Source organism: Lampetra fluviatilis, chromosome 33 (genome assembly GCF_964198595.1).
Source record: "Lampetra fluviatilis chromosome 33, kcLamFluv1.1, whole genome shotgun sequence".
In the NCBI taxonomy this organism is placed as follows: domain Eukaryota; kingdom Metazoa; phylum Chordata; class Hyperoartia; order Petromyzontiformes; family Petromyzontidae; genus Lampetra; species Lampetra fluviatilis.
This window is the reverse complement of record NC_136307.1, coordinates 10,263,723-10,279,227: the sequence shown is the minus strand read 5'-3', so window position 1 is coordinate 10,279,227 and position 15,505 is coordinate 10,263,723. Positions and strand designations below refer to the sequence as shown.

At 49.3% G+C, this 15,505-nt stretch overlaps 1 protein-coding gene across 1 annotated transcript in view; it reads left to right on the top strand.

Moving 5' to 3' along the window:
* LOC144944054 (homeobox protein Meis1) overlaps window positions 1–15,505 on the top strand; it is a 96,400-nt gene that overhangs the window by 43,587 nt on the left and 37,308 nt on the right. The window contains exon 8 of the mRNA XM_078872093.1: window positions 1,585–1,730. Coding sequence (XP_078728219.1) covers window positions 1,585–1,730 — 146 coding nt within the window. The remainder of the gene's footprint in view (window positions 1–1,584; window positions 1,731–15,505) is intronic.

Below are 15,505 nucleotides of genomic sequence, written 5' to 3'. Positions count from 1 at the left end.
TGACTTGATGGCTTATCCTTTGGTTATTCAAAGGATTCTGGGCCGTGTGGTTTGTTCTATTCCCCAGGCTACAGGGCGTAAGTATGCAGCAACGCAGTGATTATATGCGTTGGGCTTTTCCGTGGCTTTGCGAGTATTGTCCTAATTAACGCCCTATCTTAAATTACAAAATAAAGTTCCAGACAAAAATGACAGCATCGTCTGCGCGGTCCCAAAGGCAGATCCATTTTAACTTTCATGTCGAAACCATATACTTTCATCATAACAGCCTTTTGTGCCCCCTTCCTCATAAAGTTTCAGCCTGTCACATGGCTAGGGCTGCTTTTATCTTTAAAGCAGGAAAAAAATACCCCGAGCTGTTAAATATTAATTCTGTGATGCTATTTATCCTAAATGGATAGCGGAGCATGCTTGGCGACTGTGGGCTGGGGGGTTAAAGTTATGGGAACGCCAGCCTGGGCCCATTCCCTTCCCTGGAGGGTAGAGTTTGCTCCATAATTTAGAAGGCCCGAAGGCAGTCACTTTCAAGGCTTGGCTTTGCCCCGGGGCTAGGGGAGGCAAGTTGCTGCCGCCGGGGGCAGGCCTTGACGCCCATCTCCTCCGCTAATGCACCTCTCGCTCGGGCGAGGGCACAACGCACGGCGTTCCGTTCGCACGCCGTTCCAGGCGGGGGTGTCCGCTGTAGCCCCCCAACCCCCGTGAGGATCGCGCCAAACGAAAGGAACGAGAGAGATGAGCGGCGGTGGCGGCGGCAAGATGCAAGGCGGCGCTTTGATTGCCCCCCCCGCTCCCCGCTATCTCTCGCCACCAACCGGGCGGCTGTTGCCGGCGTTGAGGAGCCGCCGCCGTGATTGCGGCGCTAGCGGAGGATGTTTAATTGGCAGGTGAAACTTTGTGCGGTGAGGTTTTTTTTTCATAATTGTAAACTTCGGTAGTGTGGTCAGGGTTCGCAGCGCCCCCCCCCCTCCCCACGTGACGTGAAGCCGGGCGAGCCGAGTTTGATTGGCGGCCACGGCTAACATTGGTGGCAAGTGGCGGCCTGAAGTTCTCGCTGGGTTTTGCACGTCCGCCAACCCCAACACTGACCGGGGTGTCGAAGTACGGTCAAATAACCCCTCCCTCCCGCCGGTGAACAACGGCAGCATGAGATGGGCATTCATCGACCGATGAAACGACAAAGGGCTAATTATTACTGAAAATATTTACCATTACTGTTTTGTATGTATCAAAACAAGTAAGATGTATTTATACGGAATATTTGTGAAACACACAACCTTTTTAAAACCGTGTCCCTTTATCAAACGACAGCCTTTATCTTAATCACAAACCCTAACGAATGCAAATGAATGTTGTCGCCGCAACGTTTTTTCCCTTCGCACACTTGAGCCTGCCGCACAGTGGCTCGCCTGGCGACCCGAGTTCCGTTCCCGTCCTGGGCCCATGTCAGTGGCGAGTCGCGTATCAACCGGTCCAAGAACTGTAAATAATTCTATAATCATTGTTGCTACTTACCGGTGTCCACCGGGGCTCACCTTGACACCTTTATTTTATCAATTGTTCCCCCCCCCAACGGCCCCGTGGCAGGCGACGGCATGGACAACAGCGTGGCGTCGGAAGGGACGGGCGACGACGACGACCTGGACAAGGACAAGAAGAGGCAGAAGAAGCGGGGGATCTTCCCCAAGGTGGCCACCAACATCATGCGGGCCTGGCTCTTCCAGCACCTGACGGTGAGCACCCCGCGTGGCTTTGCGTCGACTCGTAGGTGAAATCGATTTTTGTCGATTTAAAAACGACATATTTTGTTCCTGTTGCGGGGTGGTTGATTACTCGGGCCCCTTTAAACATGTTTGTTGTCCTTCAACCCCCTACATCTCCGATTAGCACAGCGGTGCCACGGTGGCGAGATGTTCATTAGCTCCCCTGGTATGCAGGAGGCAGTGGGTTCGATCCCGACCCTGGCGCCCTGTATATTTGGAGTTTGCGTGTCTTTCTGGACCGTAGTCATGTGGATCTTTCTCCGGCTCCTACGGTGTTTCCCTCCACATTTAGAATCAACGTGTATTTGGGGTATTTGGATGCTTTACATTTCCACGTGATGATAAGCCACTTCGTTGAGTTACCATTTGTGGCCAGGTCGCTCATGAAAAAGAGCTATAAAGCTCGGTGGGCCTGACCTGGATAAATCAAAAGTTTAGTTTTTATAGTTTGTTGTTTAGCACAATGGCTATGTACCATGTGCGGAAGAAGTTCGACGTACATAAAAATGACGGCCACCTCCGAAGGTGGGAACCCCCCCCCCAAAGGCACGCCCGGTTATGACGCGCCTGATGATGACGATGACAATGATGACCTCACCGAGCCTGGAGCAACAGGGGGGTCTACAGACTAGTACTTGGCGCTTGCTAACCGGTGCCCCTCTGAGCGGTGGGCCTCGGTGCAGGAATCAGGAGTACAGAACACGGAGATGGTGCTGTTATTGCAGGTTGATGTGATTGAATAATGCCCTTGCTGTGGCAAGAACAACAGACAACAAGAAAATAATACTCACACACACACACGTGTGTGCACGCTCATTTTGTAAATGATAATAATGGCCTTTATTTACGCAGCTCATCGTCATAATAACTACATGGTCAATAGAATGAGCGCTACAGGAATGTGGCATTTCCACCAATGGTTTGGTGCTGCCATCATCAGAACAATAATCATGTGAGCACCTTTGAAGACTGATATGATACACGAAGGGAGTGGCGTGGATAGTACCGCTCGACCATCTTTGTCTCTCCAGTGGCGCAGCTCCGAAGCTGCGTCACTGCCCCGAGTGACAACAGAGGGCCCACGGTAGCTGGGCTCTCCAAAAAAAATGGCAACATTTCTGCAGCATCAAAATAATTCTGGAATGTATGCCGTGTCATTCGAGGTATATATATCCACGTGTCTACCTATTTTAATGCATTTGTGAGTGTAAAGTTGTTATTTAAACAAAAAACATTGCCAATGTGTAGATTAACATTTGACGGTGAAAACGCACGTACACACACAGGCACGCTTGTGCACATTTAGACGCCAGCGTGCATGCTAAGTGATTTCCACTTACATAATAAACACAGGATGAAGAGAAGAATTGGACCTATTATCCCTAAACGAATGCCTCGCTCTCCAATTGAGTTTGGAAGTCTTGAGATGGAGAGCTCGGCTGAGATGGCTGGAGACACTCAATCCTGTATCAATCGGGGAAAAGAGCTTCGGTGTAATCAAGTGCTGTTGTGTCTGTGGAATGGGTAGAGGGTTTGAGAGGGAGGGCAGGAGGTGTGGGGGGCAGTGGGGTGCAGTGTGGGGAGGGAAGGGCTCCGTGATTTACGGGGGTGATAAAAGAGGCACTTCAGGGCTCGCGCCGTGTGATATTAGATCACTCCGCGTGCTCGAAGATGATACGTGCGGCCTCCGTGTGGTGGCCACAATTTCACGGGAAAGGAGGGACGCTCTGCTTGTTCTCTGCTGCCGTTGCTAATAAATGTCAATATTATTTTTCGAATATCTTGAATTATCCAGGGTTGTTTGTTGAATGTAGCAACTTTCGTTTTGTTAGCCTACCCCTTCATCCAGCAGTGGATTGATCATGGCTTGATGATGATGAGTTCATTGCAGCGACAAATTGTTTGGTAAATCGTGCGGAGAATGTGAAAATAATCGTTTGAAAAATGTGATTGGATATTGTTTTGATGTCGTACACTGGCAGTAGACATGTGCACGCACCGGGGTGTTTTTCCAATTTGTGTAGGATTAAAAAAAATGTTGGATATTTATCTCTCTGACATGTTTACAAACACGTTTACAACTGTGTGTACAAAGTCCAAATTAGGAAGCAGTTGTGCACAAGCAACACAAAAATCCCGTGTTTTATGACTGCGTACGCGCTATGATCTTAAGCTTATCTTACGATGCCTTGAAGAAATTAGTACGTGAGAAAAAAAATCCTGCTAGAAATCCAGAAACCAATTCACCACGTGCAGTGAAATAAGAAATATAAGGTTCGACATTTGTGATAAAAAAATGCAAGATAGCATATATATAATCATTGCAAAACATATTTAATTAAGAGCAATTTAATAGCTTTTATGCCACCCGTTTTGGCATGCCTCTACATTTAATCCCACCAAGAAGTGTATAGCTTGGCAAGACGGAGAGAAAATAATGAGTTCTGAACAAATACTTGACTAATTTAAAGGGCTGTAAATCCATTACAAGCTAATTGGGCAGTCGCCTGCGCTAAATCACTTTATCTATATTGAGGGGCAGTCAAGCCTTCAGAGCTGAGTCAGACTGTGAAATGTGCTGATTATTCTCTTCATTAGCAAAATTGCTCTGCGAGTGGCGCTCCCCACGTCAGCTCAGCTGGGAATCCGAAAGGGGCTTGCCAAGTCATTAAACTCGGGATTGTGTGCCACGTCCAGACGCTCTTTAAAAAAATAATAAACCACCCCCGGCCCCCCCCCACGTCCTCTTCACTCCGCGTTACGTCACCCAAAGCACCAAATATCCCAACGGCAACGGAGAAACCGCTGTCTTTTCCGACCACTCCACACGAGCAGCATCGTCGTCATCGTCAATCGGCTGGGGCCTCCCTGAATCCGCCGCCACCTTTAGCGACCCGGCGATGTTGAGGGTCTGGCGCGACGATTCGAGCGTTTATGCTCACCGCCGATGCCAGGTGGTGACAGAAACTTGCGCGAAAACACAGAAATCGGAAAACGGGGTGAAGAATGTTGCCTGCTGCGTCAGCGCGGAGACATTTTAATTGGATGCGTCACTTGCCAGATTGTGTCCCAGTAGTTAAACACGCTCAATTGCTGTTTTTTTTCCTCCCCGTTTCACGAGCTTGGCACGGCCGGGCACCGTTACGAGCCTGCCGTTGCATTTATCGCCGTTTAAAGATGCCCTGGTTTCACGACCGCCGGCTCTCCTGCCCCACAATTGCACCTGCGAGTGCCGGACGCGCCCGGCTCTCGAATTCCGTTCGTTTGCCCGCGCGTCGCGATGGGACGTGGGAGGATGGCATTTGTAGGCTGATCTGTTCCCAGGGTGGGAGGAGGAAGGGGCAGGGGGGAGGGGGGGGAGACACAACAGCAAGTCTCCATATTTGGAGCTTCTTGTAATCCTCCTCCCACCCTGTTCTTTTCCGACTGCATCAGAGCCCTTGAGTGGGCCCTAAAGTGTCCACGCGAAACAACACATTTCCCCCTTGGTTTCCGACTCGCTTTTCCATTCTTGCATCTTTCTTGCCGATCAAAGCCGCCAAGATGAGAGGCGGTGGGGGGGGGTGTGCGGGAAGCAGCAGCGATGGGAGACCCCACGCGAGTTCACGTCGTTGCGAGCTCATCGAACGAGCCGACCACATGCTTCATTTGACCTGGCACATCCCGGGCAGAGGCTCACGGAGTCAAAACAAAATAGTTGACAAGGGGTGAAGCTGTCAGTGTGCAGATAGGAGCGATGCCAATGGCACAGATATACAAGGCACAGATATACAAGGCACAGATTAGGTCCGTGAGCCCGCTCATCCTGGAATAGAACGCACGGCAGTCATAATATACTTATATCAATGCGTAGCAACAAACAACATTGTGTGTGCGCGTGCGTGTGATTAATGCGCTGGCCTCTGGTATTCAAATGGGCACCAACTGGGAGCATAGACTAGCGCTTGTGAGAGGAGATGACCTCACTAACACAATTAAAAGCGAGGGATTGATTTCTTTCTCAGATATTTGTCGAGGTCACTGGTTCGCTTTGGAGTAGGTGGTGCGTGACTAGCGGTCACAGCGATCGCGAGAGGTATGCTGGATGCGGTGTGCCGGGTGCGGATATATTTTTCGAGTCGCTGATCCGAACGGACCAGACTGAAGTTACTCCCTCGTGACGGCAGCAGTTAGATTGTTTTTTTTTGTTTATTAGTTTCCATGCTCTCCCCGTGGGCGCGTGCATTTTTCTCCGGGTTCTCCAGTTTTTCTCTCGCCATTTATAAACGTGCGTTTGGAGTATTTGGCTGCTATACATTTCCACGTGATAAGCCACTTCGTTAAGATGTCATTTGTGGCCAGGTCGCTTTTGAAAAAGAGCTACGTAGCTCAGTGGGCCTTACCTGGTAAAATAGAAATATTTGTTTCTCGTTTAGTGTATCGTTTAAAGTCAGGCTTAGAAATGTGTGCGCACTTTTGTCACGAGTTTTTGCTCTTGCTTTGCCAACAAGGGTGAGAATTGACGAAAAAAAATCACACGTTGCCTTTTTTCTCTCTCTCTGCTGCACAAAAAGTGGTGTGTTCCAGAGCTAATGACAACTGTGTGTGCATGCGCGCGTCCTCGTAGTGACTTTGCAGGTGTAAGCAGCAATCGTGGGGCTGTTTCAATTTTCCACGGGGGGATTTTTTTTTCTCCCAATGCCCCAGGGATGTTGGCAGCGTAACGCATCGGTTAATCACTTCAATCGCAAATGAGAACCGAATGCCGCCGGAAGATAATTTGAACCAAGCAAGATAGCCTATTAATGAAAGCACACATTTATTCCTTTGCGCATTCAAGCAACCTTTTTATTAATGTGTTTTTTTACCCATTTGAATATCAGCTGCCCTGGTGTAATGGTTAGCAGCACTGGACTTCTGGACAATCCGTAGGTCACCGGTTCGATCTCTCGGCGCTCGGCGGATTGAAACGACAGAGCGAGTTTCTTTAAAATCTCCCTGCACCCTCTCCCTGTTCTTCACCCAGCAGGTTAATCAGGTACGCCCCGACTGGACGGTCGGCAGGTTGCGCGCTCGGCGGGGTAAAGTGTGGGTACTCGCCAAGACGTTTGGCCGGCATGGAAGAGGATCATAAAACAAATCCTTCTGCAGAGGGGGGGCGGGGGGGCTCTTCTGAGGTCGGTGGGGAGGAGAAAGGGGGTGGGGGGGCCTTCCGTGAGTAGTGGCTTGACCCAGGAGTTTGAAGGTGCTTGCTCCTTGACCCTTCTTTCTTTTTAGCTTTAAGAATATCGGCCGATTTCAAAACCCGGAGCCGAATGGCTTGCGCGTGGAAGCGCTTTACCTTCAGTTGCGGCGAGGGATTCCGGCCTGCGCGAGCGATTCCCCTCCTTCCTGCGGCGACTCCGCCACGCGTGGTTGTTTTTGTCAAACTGTGCAAGACTTCACAGGTCACTGGCGGCGGTGTAACCAGGCCCTCGTCTGTTTGCCTTTTTTACGCGCGCACACACGCGTGTGCGCGCGCACACACATACGTACGCGCGCATATTTAATTATTATTAACTCAACTCCAGAGCGACTACGGAGAGGCAATGCACTCAATCATCGCGGTCTTCCGCGGGCTTGGAGAGACTGGCCTACCCTGGGAGTAAAAGGCTCCGTGCACTTCTTCGCACGTCCGCTTGTGAAAGCGCAGTCGCTGATGTGTGTGTTAGAAGAATGGAATGGGGTGCTGAGAGACAGGGATTCTCGTTACAGTGACTGAAGGAAATATTAACGATGATTATAAATTACAGCCCTTTTGTCAATCTACTGCTGGGTAAAGGCTTCCCCTCTGCACTGTTATTGGTGATGGGGGTGACTTGACCAGACTTCGTCACGCTCGTCAGCCCCGGTTGGTGAAGTGACGGATTCCAGGGAATGCTTTGGATATCACTGCCCACTGATGTCAGCCGTGGCTGGAAGTCAAGCTCGGGACGCTGGATTCATCGCGCGTCGCGTGAGCGACTGCGCCCATGAGAGTAAAATAATAATAATTATGAAGACAATTTGGATTATTCTAGAAAGCCATACCGAGTCTCCTGCACCGTGCTGTTTGGCCAATTTATTTTAAGGTGTATTTTGGTGATTTTTTTTTAACACGCATATGCATACTAATAAAAAAAACACCAAACATTAAAAAAAGTGTCAAGAACATCGGGACTACATGAAATCCGAGTGCAAAATGCAAACTAGGCAGACACGGGCAATATTTCAGGTGGAGACAACCTCTGGCAGGGCCCCGCCACCGCTACCGGCGGGGGCCTTTGCGAGTTTCCACGTTGCGGGTGTCCACGTTGTGGGTGTCCACTTTGTGAGTGTCCACGTTGTGGGTGTCCACTTTGTGAGTGTCCACTTTGTGGGTGTCCACTTTGTGAGTGTCCACTTTGTGAGTGTCCACGTTGTGGGTGTCCACTTTGTGAGTGTCCACTTTGTGGGTGTCCACTTTGTGAGTGTCCACTTTGTGGGTGTCCACTTTGTGAGTGTCCACGTTGTGGGTGTCCACTTTGTGAGTGTCCACTTTGTGAGTGTCCACTTTGTGGGTGTCCACTTTGTGAGTGTCCACGTTGTGAGTGTCCACTTTGTGAGTGTCCACTTTGTGAGTGTCCACGTTGTGGGTGTCCACTTTGTGGGTGTCCACTTTGTGAGTGTCCACGTTGCGGGTGTCCACGTTGTGGGTGTCCACTTTGTGAGTGTCCACGTTGTGGGTGTCCACTTTGTGGGTGTCCACTTTGTGAGTGTCCACGTTGTGGGTGTCCACTTTGTGAGTGTCCACTTTGTGGGTGTCCACGTTGTGAGTGTCCACGTTGTGGGTGTCCACTTTGTGAGTGTCCACTTTGTGGGTGTCCACGTTGTGGGTGTCCACTTTGTGGGTGTCCACGTTGTGGGTGTCCACTTTGTGGGTGTCCACGTTGTGGGTGTCCACTTTGTGAGTGTCCACTTTGTGGGTGTCCACGTTGTGGGTGTCCACTTTGTGAGTGTCCACTTTGTGGGTGTCCACGTTGTGGGTGTCCACTTTGTGGGTGTCCACGTTGTGGGTGTCCACTTTGTGAGTGTCCACTTTGTGAGTGTCCACTTTGTGAGTGTCCACTTTGTGGGTGTCCACTTTGTGAGTGTCCACTTTGTGGGTGTCCACGTTGTGAGTGTCCACTTTGTGGGTGTCCACTTTGTGGGTGTCCACGTTGTGGGTGTCCACTTTGTGAGTGTCCACTTTGTGAGTGTCCACTTTGTGAGTGTCCACTTTGTGGGTGTCCACTTTGCGAGTTTCCACTTTGCGAGTGTCCACTTTGCGAGTGTCCACGTTGTGGGTGTCCACTTTGTGAGTGTCCACTTTGTGGGTGTCCACTTTGTGAGTGTCCACGTTGTGAGTGTCCACTTTGTGAGTGTCCACGTTGTGGGTGTCCACTTTGTGGGTGTCCACTTTGTGAGTGTCCACGTTGCGGGTGTCCACGTTGTGGGTGTCCACTTTGTGAGTGTCCACGTTGTGGGTGTCCACTTTGTGGGTGTCCACTTTGTGAGTGTCCACGTTGTGGGTGTCCACTTTGTGAGTGTCCACTTTGTGGGTGTCCGCGTTGTGAGTGTCCACTTTGTGAGTGTCCACTTTGTGGGTGTCCACGTTGTGGGTGTCCACTTTGTGGGTGTCCACGTTGTGGGTGTCCACTTTGTGGGTGTCCACGTTGTGGGTGTCCACTTTGTGAGTGTCCACTTTGTGGGTGTCCACGTTGTGGGTGTCCACTTTGTGAGTGTCCACTTTGTGGGTGTCCACGTTGTGGGTGTCCACTTTGTGGGTGTCCACTTTGTGAGTGTCCACTTTGTGAGTGTCCACTTTGTGAGTGTCCACTTTGTGGGTGTCCACTTTGTGAGTGTCCACTTTGTGGGTGTCCACGTTGTGAGTGTCCACTTTGTGGGTGTCCACTTTGTGGGTGTCCACTTTGTGGGTGTCCACGTTGTGGGTGTCCACTTTGTGGGTGTCCACTTTGTGAGTGTCCACTTTGTGAGTGTCCACTTTGTGAGTGTCCACTTTGTGGGTGTCCACTTTGCGAGTGTCCACTTTGCGAGTGTCCACTTTGCGAGTGTCCACGTTGTGGGTGTCCACTTTGTGAGTGTCCACTTTGTGGGTGTCCACTTTGTGGGTGTCCACTTTGTGAGTGTCCACTTTGTGGGTGTCCACTTTGTGAGTGTCCACTTTGTGGGTGTCCACTTTGTAAGTGTCCACTTTGTGGGTGTCCACTTTGTGAGTGTCCACTTTGTGAGTGTCCACTTTGTGGGTGTCCACTTTGTGAGTGTCCACTTTGTGAGTGTCCACTTTGTGAGTTTCCACTTTGTGGGTGTCCATGTTGTGGGTGTCCACTTTGTGAGTGTCCACTTTGTGGGTGTCCACGTTGTGGGTGTCCACTTTGTGAGTGTCCACTTTGTGAGTGTCCACTTTGTGGGTGTCCACTTTGTGAGTGTCCACTTTGTGGGTGTCCACTTTGTGAGTGTCCACTTTGTGGGTGTCCACTTTGTGAGTGTCCACTTTGTGAGTGTCCACTTTGTGGGTGTCCACTTTGTGGGTGTCCACATTTTGGGTGTCCACTTTGTGGGTGTCCACTTTGCGAGTGTCCACGTTGTGGGTGTCCACTTTGTGAGTGTGCACTTTGTGGGTGTCCACTTTGTGAGTGTCCACTTTGTGGGTGTCCACTTTGTGGGTGTCCACTTTGTGAGTGTCCACGTTGTGAGTTTCCACTTTGTGAGTGTCCACTTTGTGGGTGTCCACTTTGTGGGTGTCCACATTTTGGGTGTCCACGTTGTGGGTGTCCACTTTGTGAGTGTGCACTTTGTGGGTGTCCACTTTGTGAGTGTCCACTTTGTGAGTGTCCACTTTGTGGGTGTCCACTTTGTGAGTGTCCACGTTGTGAGTTTCCACTTTGTGAGTGTCCACTTTGTGGGTGTCCACTTTGTGGGTGTCCACATTTTGGGTGTCCACGTTGTGGGTGTCCACTTTGTGAGTGTCCACTTTGTGGGTGTCCACTTTGTGAGTGTCCACTTTGTGAGTGTCCACTTTGTGAGTGTCCACTTTTTGGGTGTCCACTTTGTGGGTGTCCACATTTTGGGTGTCCACGTTGTGAGTTTCCACTTTGTGAGTGTCCACTTTGTGAGTGTCCACTTTGTGAGTGTCCACTTTGTGGGTGTCCACTTTGCGAGTGTCCACGTTGTGAGTTTCCACTTTGTGAGTGTCCACTTTGTGAGTGTCCACTTTGTGAGTGTCCACTTTGTGGGTGTCCACTTTGCGAGTGTCCACGTTGTGAGTTTCCACTTTGTGAGTGTCCACTTTGTGAGTGTCCACTTTGTGAGTGTCCACGTTGTGAGTGTCCACTTTGTGAGTGTCCACTTTGTGAGTGTCCACTTTGCGAGTGTCCACGTTGTGAGTTTCCACTTTGTGAGTGTCCACTTTGTGGGTGTCCACTTTGTGGGTGTCCACATTTTGGGTGTCCACGTTGTGGGTGTCCACTTTGTGAGTGTCCACTTTGTGGGTGTCCACTTTGTGAGTGTCCACTTTGTGAGTGTCCACGTTGTGAGTTTCCACTTTGTGAGTGTCCACTTTGTGAGTGTCCACTTTGTGAGTGTCCACTTTGCGAGTGTCCACTTTGTGGGTGTCCACTTTGTGAGTGTCCACTTTGTGAGTGTCCACTTTGTGGGTGTCCACTTTGCGAGTGTCCACTTTGTGGGTGTCCACTTTGTGGGTGTCCACTTTGCGAGTGTCTACTTTGCGGGTGTCCACTTTGTGGGTGTCCACTTTGCGAGTGTCCACGTTGTGAGTTTCCACTTTGTGAGTGTCCACTTTGTGAGTGTCCACTTTGTGAGTGTCCACTTTGTGGGTGTCCACTTTGTGAGTGTCCACTTTGTGAGTGTCCACTTTGTGAGTTTCCACTTTGTGAGTGTCCACTTTGTGGGTGTCCACTTTGTGAGTGTCCACTTTGTGGGTGTCCACTTTGTGGGTGTCCACTTTGTGGGTGTCCACTTTGTGAGTGTCCACTTTGTGGGTGTCCACTTTGTGAGTGTCCACTTTGTGAGTGTCCACTTTGTGAGTGTCCACTTTTTGGGTGTCTCTTTTGCGAGGATTGTCCGCTTTGCGAGTGTCCGCAAATATCCGCTTTGCGAGGAGTGTCCGCGACGCAAGTGTCCGTTTTCGCAGGCGGCAGCGGAGCCGGCGGCGCGCCTCCCCGCTTCGTCCATTTAAGAAGCTGCATTATTTAGAAAGCAGATTTTTGTTTAAGTGTGGCAGGTCAGTGCCCAGCATCATTAATTACATGGCTTTGACAGGCCCATGGGAGATGAATAGGGGGGCTGGCTTGTGAGGGGGTTGGGGCGGTGGGAGAGGGTGCAAGCGAGACCGTGGGGTGTGTGGGGGAGTTGGGGGTTGGGGTCGGCAGGGGAGTGGAGGGGGAGAATGGCTGGGAGGCTTGGTGAAGACGGAAGTACAGCAAATTTCTCCGTCTTGCCGACGGGGTCAGGGGATGGCCATTGGCGTTGCTCTCGAAAGTGCAGGCAATGAGATCCTAAGTCGTGAAAGCACGTTAACCAAATAAGTTTAATCCACTCTGTAGTTATTAAGTGCTTAAGCAAATCAAACGCTGTCAATTGGCCCCAAGTCTCAGAAGGCATGTTCGCAGGCGGGGGAGAGGGGCTGAATACAGAGCAGCAGAATAACGGAGCGCGGAGCTCTGGCCGGTACAAAGGAGTTAATTTGACTTGTATAGCCGGGGCCAGGACAATCCAAATGAAGGGCAGCCTCCCCGGTGAATTGCTCTCTGTGTCAGCCGTGAACCAGTGGAGTCCATCTGTGTGATCGTAGATAATGGACAAGAAACAGTCGTGTGGGCTCTCTCTGGGCCATGCCTTCCCAAGCGTGTGACAGAGAAGTTTTCATTGCGCTGTTTTTTTGCTCTCGCTATTTTTGCTATATTTGCTAATGCACCGTCCGAGACGTTCCCGAATCATTAGAATGTTTATCAAGACTGGAGGAAGCCGGTGAGCTATGAAGCACTTTTTCCCGTGTTTGGTCAGTGTGGAAGAGTAGACCAAATACACTCTAAAGGAGTCCTTCTCCTGGCGCTGGCTAGAGCAAGTCATTGCGAGGCTCCACCATAATTGTTTTTATTGTTGGCTAGGCAGAGATTTCCCAATTATAAAATGTGACCACCTCCACAATGGAAGATTGTACGTATTTCTCTTTGGAGTCCATTCTCAATAGCAGATTAGTGACTCGTTAAACAGTGGAGGTTTTATTTCAGGATTTTTTCTTCCTAATTCTTTTGTGCAAATAATTATTCAAACAAAAAGTTGTTTTCTTGTTTTCGTGTTTTGAGGACACCCACCCCTACCTCCAAACGTGTAGAACAAATGGCTTATATAATTTTACACGGATCATATATTTGTATGTATTTCAGCTGGGTAGCCTGCAACCACAAGGCTGTGAGATCAAATCCTGCTTTGGGGGGATTGAACTCAGCCCTATCATCCTTCTGGGTTATAACATGAATACCACTGTGGGGAAATCAACTTTGGTTGTCCTATGCATAGACTTCCCCCCCCCCGGGGCAATGGGAAATGTGGAATTTCCGCCACTGCCACCGCAGAGGCTTATGAACAGGGGATGAGTATCAACGCCTCGATGTACCAACGCCTCGATGTACCAACGCCTCGATGTACCAACGCCTCGATGTACCAACGCCTCGATGTACCAACGCCTCGATGCTTATTTGAGCGTTGAATCAAGCCTTGACTCCCCGCCCCCCTCTCTCCACTTTTTTTTATAAGTCATAGCAATCCACCCCAGTGGAGAATGAGCCAACGAGAGTGTTCGTCGATGGGCATCTCTATCTGGTGGATAATTTTTTTTAGCCCTTATTCCTTTCAATGTAGAAACATTTTGTGTACCAGGACAAAGGGAAAATCCACAAGGCTGCTTGCGACCCACCGCCTGCTGTTTGCATAGCCATTAAGAAAAAAACAAGGAGCCCCCTCCCTCCCCCCCCAGTTTGTGGTCAGCCAATCGCTTAATGAAGCCGTCCATCAACATTTCCCCGTTTGAACAAATAAGCGCTTTGTATCGGGAGGCATCTGTTTATTTTACGTCTCGGCCCATTTATAAAACTGTTGATGTTGCGTTCGCATCTGCTTACGGGGCGGTGAGAAAAATGAGCTCGCTCTGTTTTTGGGCCACGGTCCTGTACTGATTGACTGGCACGAGTTAAAGGGGTAAAAACATCTATATTTTAACGTTTTTTTGTTATTCTTCTTCCTGTTCCGTTGTGGAGTTAGAAAAAAAATATTTTCACGCTAACAGATTTGTAGAAGTGATTGATTCATAAAACACCCAGTGTCAATGTTTTCGTAGCAAGCCCTGGCAGGGACACATTGTTGCATAGCATCAGTGAATGAATGGTTCATGACACCATGAACCAAACGCATTGTATTAGTCGTATCGAGTAACCTCTCTTTGACAATGATGCGTGTTTAGAATATGCTTTTTTAAAATTACTAAGATGTGACCGGGTAGCTGACAGGTCAAGGCAGTGAGCCGGCTCCTCTGAGCATCCTGGGATTGAATCGGGGTTTCAGCCACCCATGACTGAATGGAGTTCTCAAGCTTAGCGTGTTGGTGGTGATCTCTGCCCGTTCACCAATGACTGCACAAACACACACACAAACAAAAAACCCCAATCGTATCCCCCCCCCAATTTAATTTGGCTACGTTTTCAACACTGCGATGAAATTTCATAGTAGAGTGTGCAGGGAAGTGTGCCCCCTACTGTGTAAAGGATAAATATACTGCTTTAAGGATTTCCTCCGAAGGTATCCAGTGCAAACCTCTTCTGTATTCGCTCCTTGGCAGCCGGGGTGCACTGCTCCGAGATTTCTGAATGGATCCTTTGTTTTTGTGACATGATGCCAGTAAGCCAGTGCTCGTACTCTTGAGAGACAAGGCGGATTTTTTTTCTCTCTCCGAAAATCTCGTTAAACAAAAAACAAATAAAACATGATATTCCATTTTGAGAACCACTCCTCAACCACTGTGTCACATTTATAGAAGTGACTAGTGCTCAATTTCAGCTGGAATAGTCCAGAATGCTGTTTTGGGAATTATTTTGGCATGCCACATCCATCTTACCGTAATGTTATGGGTCTAATTGTTATAACCCCGTTCATAGGTTTTTATCGCAATATTAGGCTGCAATGACAGGAATGTTAGGTTACAATAATATTAGATTATACCAGGTGGGCAGAACTTGTAATCTAGTGGGAGTGCCTTACACTATTAATTCCCTACTCAAAGCCATAGCCTAGCAGTATTCTGTCAAGTATTGAGTGGGAAATGTATCACTGGAAGTGGCGTTAATGTCCATGGACACACGCTAGTTATTTATAAGAATATTTTTATTTTGGGTTACATCTCGTAAATATATTTGTGCCTTTAACCCGCCACCATCCGACACAGCCAATGGTCTTCGCACCTGATTTACTCACAGTGACGACGTAATCTTTAATCTATTGAAGACCGAAACAGGAACACCTATTCACAATTCTGGCAAGTCGCCTGATGAAGCTGGTTGTTTGAATCGCCCTTGAAACGTCCTACTAAAATTGTAAATGTTGCGGGGTTTACTCTCCAACACACCGGTGTGCTGACGTAGTAACGAATTGCTGTGTGTTTTTATACGTGACCAAGCCTTACTGGCTGTGTCGGG